Source organism: Carlito syrichta, unplaced genomic scaffold (genome assembly GCF_000164805.1).
Source record: "Carlito syrichta isolate Samal-C Ts95f unplaced genomic scaffold, Tarsius_syrichta-2.0.1 Scaffold315593, whole genome shotgun sequence".
Classification (NCBI taxonomy): domain Eukaryota; kingdom Metazoa; phylum Chordata; class Mammalia; order Primates; family Tarsiidae; genus Carlito; species Carlito syrichta.
This window is the reverse complement of record NW_007259689.1, coordinates 605,936-625,113: the sequence shown is the minus strand read 5'-3', so window position 1 is coordinate 625,113 and position 19,178 is coordinate 605,936. Positions and strand designations below refer to the sequence as shown.

Genomic DNA, 19,178 nt, shown 5'->3' with positions numbered 1-19,178 from the left:
AAAAATCTGCCAGTATAAAAGCACACTGGTCATTAAAATAATGTGCTGTAATAGTTCTGTGATAGTATCCCTAATGGCAAGATAATAAAATATAAGCTCTCTGTAATCATGGCACTTAGAGAGAATTCCACCCAGGTTACCATTTAATTGTTCTTCAGTTGCCTCCAGTGTGCTAATGTTTTCTTTCCATTTAAACTAATATATGCTTTATAAGATTAGAACCACATCTGTCCTACATTATAGAGTTAGATCAACAGTTAGACTTACACTGCTTTCCAATATCTTTAATCATTTTAAGACAAAAGAAGTGCTTGTGGTTATTCAACTCAAGAAAATAGTGAAATCTTCTATGATATTTGTAGTTACTCCAATGGCCAGGGAAAATCAAGGGCTCATACCAAGTGCTCAAGTCCTGACCAAAGCATGCTAAATGAATACTAAAGGTCATTGCTGCGAGGAAAGCAGGGAACTTTACTCCTTAGAATGCCTGGGTTTCAGATTAATTTCTCAAAAGACATCCAAGCATCTCTTTCCTTCTGGTTTCTGAGTTCCTAATATGGCATCCCCTCCTCCAGCCTGGTGTGTGCATAGGAGGGACAGGGAGAAAAAAGCCAAGATGGCCAGGTGTGGTGGCTCACACTTGTAATCCCAGCACTTTGGGAGGCTGAGGCAGGAGGATAACTTGAACGGAGTTTGGGACCAGCCTGGGCAACATAGTAAGATACTGTCTCTACAAAAAATAGAACCATTAGCCAAGTGTGGTGGTGTGCACCTGTAGTCTCAGTTACTCGAGAGGCTGAGGCAGGAAGATCACTTGAGTCTAGGAGTTTGAGGCTGTATGGTGAGCCATGATCGTGCCATGGCGAGCCAGCCTGGGCAATACAGTGAGACCCCGTCTCACAAAAAAAAAAAAGAAAAAGAAAAAAAGGAAAGAAAAAGTCAAGATGGAAAGGATGCTTTGATCATGTATTCTAATCCAAAGAATCTTGTGATAAAGCAGTTTTAGTCCCCACAATACGGAGATAAGGAAATATTCAAGGCTTTCAGTCTACTACCTTGAGACTTCTCGAGGCACTGATGTTAGCAACTCTGATTGAGATTATGTAAAATAGTAGATTATCAAACTGCGATTGATTAAAAAACCCAGCTATTTTTTGTCCAATTCTAGGTCTCAGTGTATTTCTATATTTATTAAGCGATTTTTGGAGATACAAAGTCTTAATCCAAAGAAATGCATTTCATGGTGGACTCTATGCATTAAAGCAGTCAGAGAAACTTTCACACATGCATACAGCCCCCCAGCCACACTTCCCTACTACATCAGAACATGTTGATTTCTTCATCTAAACGTTCCACCTGCATCTATCTCAAAAACCTGTGAACAGTCTCTGCTGCTTCTCTATGTGAAGAAATGATCTTTGAGTTGAGGGCAGTGGTACCAGCTGTTTACATTTCAGGAGTGGTGAAGGGTTGGGTTCTGTAATTGCAATACTTTCTTTTAAAACCAGATATTTGTACCTTAACCTTTTGGAACAGGGAAAGGCTTTAGGGCAGTGAAGAGATGAACTATTAATGTTGTAGAGCTGAAGTCTGCCCATCTGTGAATGACTAGATGTATGCTGGGCCAATTTGTTGGTCCTCTGAGGACCATTAAAAAGCAACCACAGCAGCCACACATCTAGAAAGGCAGAGAAGAAAAGAACCCTGGCATAAACCCCACTTCCACTAAGGTCTATCATATTACCTGGGCATGTAGATGACACTCTGGGTTTTGGTGTATTGATTTCATTTTTAATTGCACAAACAGAAAAGGCTTCTTTTATGCCACTCCACTTGTTCAATAGTTCATCTTTACATAGCTGGTTCCTCAGCAGACAGGGTCCTGTTGTTTTCACCTATGATTATGTTTTATGGCAAAGGAAACTTTATGTGTCTTGCTTGCTGCTGTGAGCTTACTGCTTGGCATATACACTCAATAAATATTTGTTGAATAAATAGTATAAATTTTTTATGTTGCCACATCATGTGAAATTATGCGTTTTACTTATCACAAAACATACAAGTGTGTAGAATGCAGTGATTTATTTATAGAACACTTTATTGTTGTATATTCATGTGTGTTACTTTTTCACTATTGTAGACAATGCTACAATAAAGATGTTTTTCCATGTAGAGATATTCTACTACTTTACAATTCTTTTCTTGGGATGAATTCTAAGGATCTCCCTTTTATGGTTCTCAATATGAATAGCCAAACTGCTAATCCACAATAGCATGCGAATAAAATATTTCTTAAATATAAAAATTATGAAATACAAGTGAGTTTGTTTTTATTTATTAACTAGATAGCAAAGGTATCTGTGGCCTACCACCCTGAATGTGCCAGATCTCGTCTGGATAGCAAATGAGACTTCAATATTGCTTTAATTTGCAACTTTTATTATTAGGTTGAAACTGTACTAATTCTGGTTGGTTATTTTTTTGGGTTATTGCCAACTTTTATTTCCTATTTATATAACAATGATCATAGTTTTTTGTCATATTTGGTGCAAATACTTTACATCCCTGCCTACTGATTTGTGGTAGTTTTTGTTGTGTGTTAATTTTAAAATTTATATAATCAAATTCCATAGAACTTGAGATACTGTTCTTTTTTGCCGTCTTCATCAAATAGTAATTGGGCTGTATTTCAGGGAACCAGATTCTATTCCATATATTTCCATCTATTCCACGCTATTCTACTCATCAATGTCTATTTTTGCAACCAACCCACAATGTTTTAATAACTTCTGATTTCCATTTGACTTCTAGTTAATCTTTGCATACTGTTCATTTTTCTAAAATAATCTATTTCTTGTTTATTTGTGAAGATCAGGTTAATAATTTAGTTGATTCTTGAGGAAAAAGGGATAATTTTCCTGTGATTGTGTTGCATTAATAATTTGGAACAACTGATATTTCATTTTTCTAGAAATATGACATTTTCGTACATTTACATGAATCTTTAACACCTAAAGTTTGGATGCTTTCTTTACAAAGGTCATACACATATTTTAGGTTTATTTGTAAGCATCCAATATGCCACCAGGAATAAGATATCTTTTTCACTTTATTTTCTAACTTTATATTGCAAACATAAGAACACTGTTAATTTTTGAATATTTATATTGAATTAATCACTGAACCAACTTTTATTAATCCTAATTAACTATCCTATTTATTAAATAACTTTGCCTCTTTTGACTGAATGACTTTTGACAGTACTTTAAAATTCTATCCCTTCCTATCTCAAAATGGGATGGTTAGGTGTGGCATTAGTCTCCATGATGAATGAAAATGCTAGCATTATGGATAATCATGACTAGGGATTTAATTTTTTTAATCTGTCAAAAATAGAAAAAGTAAAAGTTACAATAATCCAGATAGATTAGTAACATCTTGAAATAGTGATTGTTTACTAGGAAAGTAAGACATTTAAAAGATTAACTTTAGAGTGAAGTAGTAGATGACTTTATAGCTGTTTTTAATTTTTGAAAAAGCAACCTAGGTAAGAAGATATAAAATTGACACATCAATTTGTTAGAATGTGTATTTATGTTAACCACACTAACAGCCCTAGGTAAATAATGTATAATAAAATTCAATTTGTCATACTTGATTATGTCCTGTCTTCTCTCTAAAATGTTTAAATCTGTAAGTGCCATACAAGAGCATGAAAGAAACTTATTTTGGAACTGTTTTTGGCGTTTTTTTGTTTTGTACTCTGCTCTTCTGAATGAGAGATAACTATCACAGAAATATGAACAGCACCATCAAGGTATTTTCCTCTTTGTTGTTCTTATGTCAAAGACCAAAGAAAGGAGAGTGGTGAATTTTCAACTTTCTGGAAGAGAAGATGTCAGTCTCTATTCCATTCACCGATTTAAAATCAACAAAGATGCAATTAATTTTTTATAGTGAGGGGTACAAGGTATACCCTGCAGGAATACATGGTGACCATGAATATCAGTAGGTACCAAGGACATAGACTTAAACCAACTGGGAAACACTGGAGTGCACATACACCGACTGTGGGTTATACTCCTATTATCCTAGCAAGATACTGTCCTCTGATAAACATTTCTAGTGTCCTAGTCCCCTAGGTAGAGTGGACTGGCCTCCAAAAAGTCTTTTGCCAAATTACAAATGCTATTCATTTGTGGAGACTGGAGATTAAATCTTCTTCCAGAACTAAGGAAGAACTAATAAGAATTGCTTACCTTTTGAAAGTGAGTTCTGAAAAGAATCAACATCTGAATAACATTACATCATGACTCAATTCCATAACTGCCATGCTAGAGGTCTTCTGAGCAAATTAACCTCGGATGTTATGGAACTGATTTCCAGTTCGTTAGAAGATGTTAATTTGTAAGACTTTTGTTTTAAAGCAATCAGCAGTATGCAAAAGTGATTAGTCTTAATATATGAATTTAAGGTAAAGTATCAGAACTTAAAAGCTTGTATTTTTACTTGGACAATAGATGATTAAAGCAAAAAATTACAACATAAAACAGTTCATGATTTAAAAAAATCTATAAAAACTACTCAAAATATACTATGAAAGAAACAAAAAATTCCAGATATTATTTTTCAAGATACTAGAATTTTTCTATTTGTAAAATTATTCTATTTTTCTAAAATATTACAGAAATATTAAATGGATATGACTACCTGTATGTTTACATTAAGAACAGCTTTCACATTCGTGAAATTCTTGACTTTTGCTTATATTATAAGCAACAATTATATTTACTAGAGGACAACTCTAAGCATTTCTTCTCCTGAAACAGAGTAAAAATCAGTGCATACCTTTTCCCAGTGAACAATTTCCCAAGCACCATTTCTCAAAACTGGAAAGAAAGAAGGTGACATTTTAAAGAACATTTTTTACTAACTATGAAAAGCCTATTTCTGGTGAAATGATCACTTTAAATGAATAGCTTCAAATAAAATAACTAGTAGCAATTTTTACTTCAAATAAAATAACTAGTAGCAATTTTTAAAAAAACTAATGCTGATAGCAAGAATATGTAAAATTAAAGAATTAGAACAACTGATGTGCATTTTAGTTCCCACAGTTAATATACCAGTAGCAGAGGACAATCTTGTTGGTGTTACCAAGGGATACCAACATAGAAGAATAACTAGGCTCCATGGGAGGAAAAAGTCACAAAATGATGTGAAAAGTGACGTGAAAAACTTAAAACATTTCAGGTGCCACAACAGCAGCATTTTTTTTTTTTTAAAGATTCATGGGCACAGAAGTCATTGATTTAGAATAGGTTAGTACAAATGTAACACAAAAACCAACAGATAAAGAATCCCCACCTTTAGGTTTATAATAATGCAAAAAAAATTTTTCTCAGTTTGGTATACCGAGAATGTGAAAGAAGAGAGTACTATTAGGACACAGAAGGATAGAAATTTCTTAGTTGTTTCACTAATGCTTCACAATAGTAAAGTTACTCACTACTCATTAACTACACACTCAAAGGTCTTGAAACCAGCATTACAGTATAAACTATTTTAATCTAAATATTATCATTTTGTGTTTCAAAATTCCCTGAACACAGGGGTTGTGTCTTAACCTTGTCTTTGCTTCTTGTATCTTGCAGCACTCCTGGCACAGAAGATATTCACAAAGACATTGCAAATCTATAGAAATCTATTAAGCTTTTGAAATATGACCTTATCATCCTGTAAGTTTGTTAAACAAATTATTCATTTGTAAAACAAATTTGTTAAACAGATCATTCATTTGTAAAACAGATGAGTAAATTCAACAATGCATACCTTACAAATGAACAATTGCAGTGATGCATACTTTAGACTCACAAACGAATGAAGTAGATTTCATTTTGGTAAATCTACTTTGTTAATTTAAAAAATAATAGCAATTCCAAGTTGAAAAGATAAAACTAAAGTATTTTCCAGTACACTGTCTCAACTGATTGAATAAACTAAAGTTCCCAGTTTTATAGGACTCAATGAACTGGGGGCCAAGGATCTAAACAATAGGCATCTAAAATTGACCACTGTATCCTAATACACACAACAAATGCCTGTAGAGTTCACCCAAATTGATCCCAGGAGTTAAATTTCTTTCCTGCTCATGGAGAAGCAGGGAAAAGAAAGAGCCTCTGGCAAACAAACAAACAAAAAACCCCTAAAAACAACAAAACAAAGAAAAAAAAGGGGTGCTATCTCTGCTAAAGTTCAACAGTATTGCTCAAACCAGTTGTTAGGAAGAATAAAGAATAAGTGAGCGCATGCTTCTCTTTAATCTCTTAACCCAGTGGCTAAAATATAATGAGAACTCAACAAAAAGTCCTGTTCAAATAAGCTAAACCCAAGACTGACACTGGGTGACTGGGCTGAAAGCATGCATTAATTCAAATTAGAAAAATCTGTTCAATAGTATCTGGAGTTCTTTATTGCCATTTGCTTCCTTCCTTCTGATCTGATTTCATATTAGTATACATTCTCTTAATTGCAATAGTTTTAAAAAAATCAGTGTGCAATATTTCTAAAATGAAGAGATTTGACATGAAAATTAAGACTTCAGGTTAGATAGGATGAATCAGTTCTGGAGATCTATTGTACAGCATGGTAACTACAGTTAACACATTGCATACTTGAACATTATAGAGAGAATGGATCATAAAGGTTCTCACCACAAAAAAAGATAATGTGTGTGAGGTGATGGATATGTTAATTAGCTTCACAAGATATGTATACATATATAAAAAACTTACACTGTATGTCGTAAACATAATTTTTATTTGTCAAAAAGAATGGCATCAATGATTATAACATATTAAATAATAAAAAAGAATTTATTAGAAAAAGAAAAGAAAGAATGAGAGAAAGGAAAGAAGAAAGAAAGAAGGAAAGAAAGAAGAAAGGAAGGAAGGAAGGAAGGAAGGAAGGAAGGAAGGAAGGTCGGGGAGAGAGGGAGGAAGAGACTAATTAAGTCTTCATGACTGTCTGAAAAGTTCACAAGGTCAGGTAACTTTAGGGCCACTTCCTGCACAATGACTTGGCTGGGAACGTGCAGTGAACACCCTGTTGTATGGGGCTCACCAGTCGACCGCCACACTCATGGTTTCCTGCTGCCTTATACCCAGTGTGCGCCCCTTGTTTAGGGCACCTGCCTGGCTCATTTTCATGAGGATTTTTGTTTTCAGTTGAAGTATAACTCAAAGCAAAATGAACAGATCTTAAGTTCAATGAGTTTTCAGAATTATAAACACCTTTGTATCCACGATTCAGAGAAAGATACAGAACTCCAGAAAGACCCCTTCTGTTCGTTTACAATCTATCCTTCTATCCCTTAGAGCCAAAAATAAATTTGTCACCACAGTGTAGTCTTGCATTTCATAAACATGGAATAATAGGGTATATATTTCTGTATTGCTCTTTTAATCAACATATCTGAGATTCTGTTCAAAAGATTTTTCTTTTCCGATTAAACCAGCACAGCACTATAATGGACTGATTTCTGGATTCTGTATATATTCCATCAATTAAGCTGCACTATCCACCATCTTGATTATTGTAACTTTATGGCAAGTCTTGAAATTAGGTAGTGTGAGTTCTCCAACTCTATTCTTCATCAGTATTGTTTTGGCTATGCTAAGTCCTTTGCATTTCCATATAAACTTTATAATCAAGCTACCAATTCTTAAGAAAACATACAGAAAACCTCTTGGAATTGGATTTGAGGCTCAAGTCTTTCAAATCATAGACAAGTTATGTTTCTCCATTTATTTATGTCTCCGTTGATTTTTTTTCTCAGATATGTTTCATAGTTTTCAATGAATGGGTTTTTAATCATTAGGCTTACTTCTTAAAATTTATTTATTTTTCTTAATATTATAAATGGTATTTAAAAATTCCATTTTCCAATTGGTCATTGGTAGTATATAGAAATGCATTAAACTTTTGTATAATGACCTTGTCATCCTGTGAATTTGTTAAATTGACTTATTAGTCTGGGTATGGTTTCTTTCAACTGCTTTGTTGTATTTGTAGCAATGCTTTCTGAGCAACTTAATTTCTCTTTGTTAGCAATACTTTAAATGATTTGTGGAAGTTTTATTATGTGCATGTGCTTCACTGTTCATCTATTTTTAAACTCTTCTGCTGTTATACAAAAATGTCTCTAAAAATCTGGAATAATTTTTACTACTAAAAATGTCCTGTTGATTTTACACCCTAAGCATCTCCAAATTGGCCAATATTTTACAATCTCTTCCACCAGCACCCCAAGTTCAAGCAACCATCCCCCCGCCCAAGTGGAGGTGTGTATTAGCCTCACCACTAGTTTCTTGCATTCATTCTTGATCTCTTTCTAATTCAATTTCTATAGTACAGCTATAATGACTATATATCATGATTTTACATACATGTAAAATGTACATATTATATATATATCAGTCAATACTTATATATTATTATATATACCAATCACTAATTACATATTTCATATCAACCAATGACATATTATAAATCAATGTCGATTGTATATCAATCTATATATTAATTCATCAATTTAGCAATCAATTATGTATCATATATAAACATCAATTATATATCAGTCAATATTATATATTGATTAATCAATATATCAACCAATAATTACGTATCATAATATCAAATATTACATATCAGTGTACTACACAAACAAGATTAGGTCATCCTTTTCTCAGATTGACTCAATTGGCTCCCTAGGCTTTTAAAATAAGTCCAAATGCCCACAAGGCCTTCTATAAAGCAGCTGCTGTCTCTTCCTCCTCCTCATCCCTTGCTGTCCCTCCACACCCTCTCCATGCCTTCGGTGGTGAAAGCACCATGCTCTCTTCTGCCTCAAGTCCTTCCCACATGTTTCCATGCCCAGAATACTCTTCCCCTTCATCCTCACCTAGTTGACTTCGACTCACCTTCCACATCACAACTTTAATACCACTTTCTCAGGGGACACTGTGTTGACACCCAGTCCTTCACCCTTACTCCAAAAATTAAACAAACTCCCTGCACTTTTCCTTCAGAGCTCTTCTTTCAATATCACAGCCTGATGGTATATTCAGCTGAGAAAGGAATAAAGGGCTGTCACCTCCCCCAGACCGTCAGATCCACGACAACAGGAACTCCCTCTATTACACTCACTGTGAGAGTCCCATTGTTATGACACAGGGACACAAAGGTACTCAATAAACACTTGCTAGATGTAACACCGGATCCACTAATATTCGTATATGTCTAGGAGCATAGGAAATCAAAGTGACAGTTGTGTAGATTTACTAAAGACACAACCCTGCTTTCTAGTAGATCTCATGTTCAAAACAATATACACACGACATTTAATAAATAGTTATACAGGAAAACACTTTGGCAGTTCCTCAAAAAGTTAAGCAGTTATGACCTAGAAATTACTCCACAACTCAATATACTCAAAAGAACAGAAAACATCTGTTCACACAAAATGTGTACATGTCTACTCCCTGTCATCATCTTTTGCCACTCTCTCCACTACAGCATAATTCATGACAGCTAAGGAGTAGAAATGTCTATCAACTGGTGAATGGATACACAAAATGTGGTATATCCATTCAATGGAATGTTGTCCAGCCATAAAAAGGAACGAAGTACTGACACAACAACATGAGAGAACCTTGAAAATATGCTAAGTGAAAGAAGTCAGACAAAAAAGCCACATATGGTATGATCCCATTTATATAAAATGTCTAGAATAGTCAAATCCAAAAGATAGTATGTAGATTAGTATTGAGATTTGAAACTCCCCTGGGGCACCCAAAACTAGCTTCTCTGCTTAGTTTAAAGATAGGTAGCAGATTGGTGGCTTAAGTAGTTTAAGCTGGTCATACAGCTGCTCAATATATCAATCAATATAAAATGTCTAGAATAGTCAAATCCAAAAAAACAACATGTAGATTAGTGGTTGCCAGGGGCCCAAGGAAAAAAGGAAAATAAACATGTATGGCGTTTGTTTTTGGTGTGAGGAAAATGTTCTGGTGAGGTTGATGAGTGCATAACCTTGTGAATACATTAAGGAATACACTGTATAACATGGTGGGTTAAATAATATGTGAATTATAACTGAATAAAAGATAGCTATATAAAAAGGTGCCAATTAACTATTCAAGCATTTGCTTTCAATAGAGTTCTCAGTTTTATATGTTACTAAAACAACTTTCAGTGCAAGCAGTTAGAAATGGCTATGTAACCATTAGGTGCACTAACATGGACTGTTCTCTGAGGTCAGATCAGGTCATCCCTTTCCTCTCTGTACTTGAAACTAGCCCTTCTTGATGTTTGTTAGTTCTAATCTAAAAATAGCTTGGGCCCACCCTGTTGGCCTCTATTTAACATGAGGGAAGTGTCACACAGGCTTCTCAGACTCAATAGATCATGCCAGGGAGTCTTCACTTCACTAAGGACAATGGAAGTCAGTGGCACTCCCATGAAAAAACCATTGAAAATGATCCTCCAAATCTGCTTGACTTGATGTCTCCTGTGGTTCTTCAAATCTGCTTGACTTCTGCTCTGGTCCTTCAAATCTGCTTGATGTCTCCTGTGGTCCTCTGAATGCCTGACTTCTCCTGTACCTGCCATTTTCCATCACCCTTGCTCTGTTCATTTCTTTCTCCACGTTCAAACCTGTCTATCTCCTTTCTCCAACTGACCTTTTGTGGATCTCGGTCTTCACCCAAACAGAACATTCTTCTACTCACCACCCAAGTGTTCCCTCTCAATTCATTACTGAAGAAACACTTAAGGAAAACCTTACATGTCTAAGAAACCTTTAAACAAATATCAGTCAACAACATTTCTATCAAATGAAAAAATCAATACTTGTTTCCAACATGACAAACAGTGGCATACAAGGGCAAAAGCTGACAATCTCTCCTCTTCTCAGTGCTACTTTCTCAGTAAGGAGACTAGTGGAAGCCTCCTTGCAGACTTTCTCCAGGACATACAGCACTTGCCTTTTTTTCTTTCTTTTTTAAGATGAATTTCTCTGCAACTTAGTTTTCCACTTACCACATCATAAACACTTTAAGGACAAAGCATAGAGACTTCATTCATTCTTGGAAAACACTCCATTATATGTGTAAGTCAATTTCAATGGGTTGATAACTGAGTGGATTCATAGGACTCCACAGGATATATTCACAAAAGACTTTAATGAAGGTAAAGAATATGGTACCGCAGAAAAATGAAAGCCCAGGAAAGCACCAGGGGCCTGAGAGCTTGCTGGGCTCAGCTCTTCCAGAACCCAACTCATTTGCCCAAGACATGCATTTAGAAGCTCTATGATATGCAGGTGAGATTTTGGTTTCAAGGACACCTGGGCAAGAGTTTCCAGTAGGGCCTTTCATACCCTTTAGTCAATGAGTCAAACCAAACTGTATGACAAGTTAAATTAGTTAAGCCACCAATCTCTATCTATCCTTAAACTAATCAGAGAAGCTAGTCTTGGGTGCCCTTGGGGGAGTTTCACATCTTAAACAGCACACTATAAATCACCAGCAAGTCCATCTTGTCCCTAATCTTGGCCAAGGTTCAGTATCATACTCCTAGGTGTCCCAGAGACAGACACAGAGCTATCCTTGTCCAGCACAACACAAGTCAATTTTATACAATGGCTGAATCATAATGTATTCAACTCTCCTCTTCCTGATGGAAATTTTGACTTCCATCTTGTTTCTACTACCACAAACAACAATGAAATATATTTATATGACTATTGCCTATAAGAGAGGATGCCCAAAAGAGCATCACTGACTCAAGGATATTTGAGTCTGTACTTTTATCAGATACCACCAGATAGGAATGTATAGCACACTCACACTAGCAATGTATGACATTGTATTAACTATAAATCCACGCAAGTGCAAGTTGTTATCATCACTTGAATTTTGTCCTTCTGATGAGTATTTGGAACATATCCTGAAGGACTGAAGTGGCCTGGATTATTCAAAGTGTAAATTACCTTTAGGTCCCTACACTGAGTTAGAATCCTAACTAAACAGAGTAACATTTGTTTAAGTATTACAGAACCTCACGACTTACTGCTGGGTCCAAGGACCTGTGGCATCTGCATTGCTCATAGGCTTGTCAGAAGTGAGGACATGTTTCTACCCTTACCCTCATGTATTCTGTTCTTGAAATACAAAACCAGAACCAAGAAAAGGAAAGAAGTGCACTGCTTCTGCTAGACCCATCTCAGGACATGGCAGTACAGAATTCCAGTCAAGTTAAAAATCAGCTCACAACACATAAAAAGTTTTTGCACAAATCAAGACTTGGATACTGGCCAAGTCAATCATATAATCTGTTGTCGTCTTTCTTTTGGAACCAGTTCCCAAACACTCAATCCTTGGAACAATGAAAATAAACACCACCACATGTATTATGCTGGTGACAGAATTAGCAATCTAGTTATTTTTAGCTAGTGACCTCCACTGACCCAGTTCCAACCTAGATTAGAGCACAAGAAATAATGTTGGGGCCTTTGATGAGCCTTGAACTTTTAAAATTGCCTATATTAAATTAACATAGGGTCATGGAGTCAAAGCCATGGAACAGACCTGAGTCCCACAAAGTCGCAGCTATGGTTAGAAATGAACAAATCTGTTGTTTCTCAATTTTCTTTCCTCCATGCATAACTGCTTGTGCTTAGTCACTTCAATAGAGAGCAACTAATTACCTTCATGTGCTGACCCTGGGGAAGGAGAAAGCCACCCTCAATGTTGATAAACATACTTTTTCTTAAACAATGAGCCTAAGGGCCCACAGATCTTGACAGCATCTTGAAGTTAAGTCTGGCTGGAGGGCATGAGCAGTTTTAATCTCCAGGGATCCATCTCCTGTGGATCTTCCTACTAAACTACCGGTATAGTGGCTCATTGCTCAGGGGCCAGTAAAGGATGATTATAGGATGTGCTTTATCAACAGCCGCTCTACTGTAAAACCTGAAGGCTGGTGTTTCAGATGCTTCTTGGAATTTGCACTCTCCTGAATCTGTGACCCCACACAGACCCGAGACACATACAAAGAGACTGATTCTGCTGGTCCTGTGACCCCTGTCCCAGACACTGGCTCCGTACATGAGGACAATTTTGACACCTCATGGCTTCCTCCGCAATCAATCAGCAGCACCCATCCCCTAGCATCATGCCTACCAGATTGTTCCTTTAAAAACTCTAGTCTAAAACTCTTGGAGAGGCAGACCTGGGAAATATCGTCTGACCTCCCATGGGTGGCCTTGCACATATTAAACTCTTCCTCTATTGCAACTATTGCTGTCAGTGTATCAACATGCGGTGGGTATAAGAACCTTGTCAGGCTGGAACACTTTCTTGCGCCAGAAGACAGGGTTTCTACCCTGATTCTGGAATATAAAAGTTCAGAAAGGAGAGCCATGGAGGAGAGGATTAACGATGCCTAGTGAAGGAGAGTGAGAGTAAGTTATGGCAGAATTGCTGACAGAATTGTCAGAATGGCTGGTGGTTGTGGTGCGTTAATAGACTCCAACTCAAAAAAAAGCTTATTGTTTTAAATGCAAAACTCCTCCACCTTTTCCCAATTCCATCCAAACACACCTGTTACAGTTTTCAAACACCCTAATTAGTCTGACAGTATGCATGACTTTAAACAAAAACCTCAAATGTAACTTGTTTTTGCATAGCAGAATACTAGTTAACAGCTTTGTTGTAATAGGTTTCTTTTCTGAAACGAAAACATTCTGCTCAAGAACCTTGGAATTCCTCAATCAAAGGCCCCAGAGGAAGCCACCATCTCTCCAGAGCAATCAGATATTACACAGGTGTCAGTGCTCATCTACATTCTAACCACCAGCTCTCTAACAGATAGCTGCCACCTACCACTTCAATCAAGATGGCCTACTATGGGGGCCACTGCCACAAGAGGCATGGGGTGCCCTACCTGGGCAATCAACTCACTTCTTTTTTTCTAGTCATAGTCTCACCCTGTCATGCAGGCTAAAGTGCAGTGATATGATCACGGCTCACCACAGCCTTGATCTCCCGGGCTCAGGAGATCCTTCCACCTCAGCCTTAGAGTAGCTGGGACTACAGTTAATTTTTTTGTAGAGACGAGGTCTCACTATGTTGCCCAGGCTAGTCTCAAACTCCTGGGCTCAAGGGATGCTCCTGCCTCAGTCTCCCAAAGTGTTGGGATTACAGGCGTGAGCCACCATGTCTGGCTAAGTTACTTTTTAAGTGGGTAACAAGAGGCAGTCATCCAAAAGGACAGTGGGTGCTACTGATGTCATAGAGGACAGAAAACCCACAGTGAACAAAGTGTACTCCAATCCCTTCCTGGGAATTAGTACTGAACAGGAATTTTAGGTTATTGAGAAGGATAAGAGTAGAGCTGAGACTATGGTTTGGACCTGGATAAAGCAGGAACACCAATATAACAATATTCAAGAATTCGATTATTCACTATGTAGACCCTGTCCGGACTTGCTTTGCGGCCGTCTTTGCTGTTGGTACAGCTGAAAAAGACCCTTACTTGCAAAGGAAATTTTAAGGCAAAAGCCTCAGTGTGGCACAAACCGACAAGGCACAAGGACAGTCTCTTATGTACATTTACCTATAAAAGCCAAATTACAACATGGTGTGCTTGGTTGAAACACTAACATCTATGGACATAAAAGACAAAGGGAACTTCCTGGATTCCCCTTTCTACCATATTGTGTGTATACAGGTATCCAAGTAGTTGCTACTATTTCTAGCAACTAATTTATACAACTTTCAGAAATGGTCCTTGAAGTATGGTCTCTCTCCATCAGCATCACTGAGAGTTTCTTAAAAATGAAATGCTGGGGCCTTGTCCCAGGCCTAGGTGTGAGTCCCTGCAATTTGTTTTAACACCCAGCCCTCCAAATAAGACTGAGAACCGAGGACTTATTTTAAAACTAAGTATAAGGTGATGTGCTCGGAGCACAAGGGTCAGTTGTTCCTATTCTCATCATGCTGGTCAGAGCCATGAACTATTCACTTTTACCTCTGCTTAACAGAGATTTCTTGGAAGAAAAGTCTCCCTCCACTGCCTCACCCACCAATCACTCCACGGTTCCTTCCCATCTGGCTTCAGTTTTACAGAGCTCCACAACAACTCCCCAGTTAAGAACAACATAGGGCAACCCCTTCGGGTCCCCTCCCACTGTGAGAGCTTTTCTGTCATTTCCATAAATTCTGCTTTCTAAAAACTAAAAGAACATAAAATGGGCCCTTCTTTTAAATGCTGGATTTAGTAGGTGTCTCAGTCCTGGTTCCTGGAAGCATTTGGTGTTTGAAAGGGTTTCTCTTCTTTGCCAAGTCCAGCTGAGTCTATACACTGTGTGTTAATCTTTGTCTTCTAGTCAATATGACGTTATCCCCCTCCCTTAAAAAAAAAAAATCAGTCGCTCTCTGTACCAACCCCCAGCTGTCAAATTCTTTCAAAAGTCCAAGTGGGACCCTAACCACACATTTCAGAATTCCTTCCAAGTTTTTCTCCTGGTTTTCCAAAGCTTCCTAACAATGACCCTCACTTGCCTTCCTGTCTCTGTCCTCATTCTCCCTGACACGTATTCCACACTGTAGTCAAAATAGACTACAGTAAGTCTCCAACATATGAATGAGTTCAATTCCGAGAGCACATTCTTAAGTCCAATTTTGTTGTAAGTCCAACAAAGTCAGCCTACAAACCCAACAAACATTACCTGTTGTAGTACTGTATGTACTTAACAGGCTATACTGTCACCTAGTGGAGAGCAATAATACATGACACATGTTCACAATTTTGGAAGTTTGTAACTTGAAGGTTCATATGTAGGAGACTTATGTATGCTGTTTCCAGAACACACCTTATGTCTTCCCACTTCTACAGCAGGGCTCACATGAGTCCTTTCACCTGGGGTCACCCATAGCTCCTACGCTGATCTCTCTGCTGACCAAAATTCCATGCTTGCCTCGTGAACCCCTCAAATGGCATTTCTGAATCCTCATTTCTCTCATTTGGCCCTTACTATCTTTTACTTTTCTTTTACCTTAACTATATCAGTCTACATCTTATCTTCCCTACCAGATTATCACGCCCTGTAGGGCAAGAATAAAGATTCATCTCTCTGCATTTTCTACACAGGCTCTTACACAAGAAAGATCTTCAAGGAAGACTTCAGAAGTGAAATAACAAATGTGCTAAACTTTGAATCACACCCATTTTCCCACAAAATATGGAAAGAAAATTTATGTGGGTATGGCAAAACAGTAGGAAAATATCCATGAAAGCAGAATACTTGACTTAAACTTCAGAATAAAAGAGTGAATGAGGTACACACATACAGGAATAAAGCCAAGCATAAAGTCATTACCACAAACCCTGGGATCTGTCCTCTCTCATTTCCACCAAATTCCTACAGTCCTTCAATGGTTTCACTCCTTGTGAAACCATTTTGTGTGGAACTGTTCGTGTGCGTGTGCAACAAGTGAAAGACAATCAGAGGCTGTCTCTCCCCACAAATATCTCCTTTCCATCCAGAGTCACTGTTGAAGATATCCAACCAGTTCTACTTATAGATCTTATACTAAGCCGGGCTCGGTGGCTCAGCCTATAATCCTGCATCTTGGGAGGCTGAGGTGAGTGGATTGCCTGAGCCCGTGGGTTCGAGACCCGCGTGGGCAACTTGGTGAGACCTCATCTCTACAATAATTCAAAAATTAGCCGGGTGTGGTAGCGCACGCCTGTAGTTCCAGTTACTTGGATGGCTGAGGCGGAAGGATTGCCAGAGCCCAGCAGGTCGAGGCTGCGGTGGCCGGGAGCGGTCACTGCACTCCAGTCTGGGCTATAGAGTGAGACTCCAGCTCAAAAAAAAAAAAGAAAAGAAAAAAAAAGATCTTTGTGATATCTTTAAAAATATCAATCTGATAGTTGCCTGAGATTACTCAGGCCATATGTATCTTCAATGCTTAGGCCCTAGGATCATGGAAACAAGAGTTTCTAAGAACTATGTATGGGAAAGTGGAAGTACGTGTGGCAGAGAACATGTTCAGGCCCCGTGAGAGGATGCAGCTGTAGGGGTACCTCCAGAGAGGAAAAAGGCAGCACGCGCTGTTCTTCAACAGGTAGGGAGGTGGTGCTATTTTAAGTCCCTTAGCATAATGCACTTCTGGGAACAGCACTGAAATGAATTGAACCAGATGGACCCAGCCTTGTTAGTAGGTCATTTCAGGCTTAACAACCTGAATCACATTCAATCCACACCAACTCAACACCTTTGCCATAAAGGACTTCAGAGGTGAAATGGTTTCCAGTGGGAGATAACCAACTATGTAGCCTGCAGGAAGATAGCCTTGTTAGTGGCTCTCAGCCATCATGCACTCAACTCCACTTCAGAAAAGGCTGAGGCAGCTCCGGGGAAGGAAGGCACAGGTGAAGATGAGTAGGTTTATTATTTTTAGCTATGTGCCTAGTTTAAAAGAATTTCATGTTGCCTTTCCTGAACAATTAAATCAAAACGGAACAAAACTGCTTTATTAAACAGGCGATTGGCTGGGTGCAGTGGCTCCTGCCTGTAATCCCAGCACTTTGGGAGGCAGAAGAATTGCTGGATCATATGGAATATCAATTTTTAGTTCTCTTAGAAATTGCCACGGTGTTTTCCATAGAGGATGAACTACCTTGTACTCTCACCAACAGTGGTGAGTCATTCCCTTTTCACCCCACCCACACTAGCACCTGTTACTTTTTGACTTATTAATGATAGCTATCTTACTGGTGTTAAGTGGTATCTCATTGCAGTTTTGATTTGCATTTCTCTGATGGTTAGTGAGACTAAGTATTTTCAAGTACCTATTGGCTGCTTGTATGTCATCTTTTGAGAAGTGTCTGTTCATGTCCTTCACCAACTTTTTTATGGGATTGTTTGTTTTTTTCCTTTCATTTCGTTTGAGTTCCTTGTTGATACTGGATTTTAGGTCTTTGTCAGATACATAATTTGCAAACATTTCTTCCCATTTTGTGGGTTGTTTCTTTACTCTCTGGATGGCTTCTTTTGCTGTGCAAAAGCTTTTCAGTTTGATGAGGTCCCACCTGTCTATATTAGCTTTTGTAGCATTTGTTTTTGGGGACTCATCCCTCCTATTCAACATAACACTGTATGTCCTAGCCAGCACAATCAGGCAAGAGAAGAAAATCAGAGGTGTCCAAATAGGAAAAGGGGAAGTTAAACCATCCCTTTTTTCAGATCATATGATTCTATACCTAGAAAACCATAGTCTGTCAAAAGCCTCCTCACACTGATAAATGACTGTGGTAAAGTCTCGGGATATAAAATCAACATGCAAAAGATAGTTGCATTTCTACATACCAGCAACAAACAGGCAGAGAACAAAATAAAAAACACAATCCCATTCACAATAGCCACAAAATAAGAAAGAAATATCTTGGCATCCATCTAACTAGATAAGTGAAAGAATGTTAAAACAAGAACTACAAAATGTTGCTAAAAGAAAACAAGGATGACATAAACAAATGGAAAAACATCCCATGCTCATGGATTGGAAGAATCAACATTGCCAAGATGTCCATCCTACCCAAGGCAATCTACAGACTCAGTGCAATACTCATCAAATTACCAACATCATTTTTTACAGACTTGGAAATGACAATACAGAAATTCATACAGAAATGAAAAAAAGCACAAATAGCCAAAACAATCCTCAGCAAAAGGAACAAAGCTGGAAGTATCAAACTTCCAGACTTTAAACTTTATTACAAGGCTACAGTAACCAAGTTGGTCTGGTACAGGAAAAGGCACATAAACCAATGGGTAAGGACAGAGATTCTGGAAGTGAAAACAAGGTCTCTCAACCAACTCATCTTTGACAAAGCCACAAATAACAATCACTGGGGAAAGGAGACCATATTTAGTAAATGGTGCTGGGAAAACTGGCTGACCACATGCAAAAGAGTAAAACTGGACCCCTACCTATCACCATATACAAAAAGTCAACTCAAAATGGATCAAGGCCCTAAATGTAAAACTTCAACTATAAGAATTCTAGAAGAACAAGTAGCAAATATGCTTCTGGACATTGGAATAG

The 19,178-nt window shown here is 37.7% G+C and overlaps 1 protein-coding gene across 1 annotated transcript in view; it reads right to left on the bottom strand.

Moving 5' to 3' along the window:
- Positions 1-19,178, bottom strand: part of ATP8A1 (ATPase phospholipid transporting 8A1) — a 221,199-nt gene that overhangs the window by 178,557 nt on the left and 23,464 nt on the right. The window contains exon 7 of the mRNA XM_021706448.1: positions 4,849-4,889. Within this exon, the coding sequence (XP_021562123.1) occupies positions 4,849-4,889 (41 nt within the window). The remainder of the gene's footprint in view (positions 1-4,848; positions 4,890-19,178) is intronic.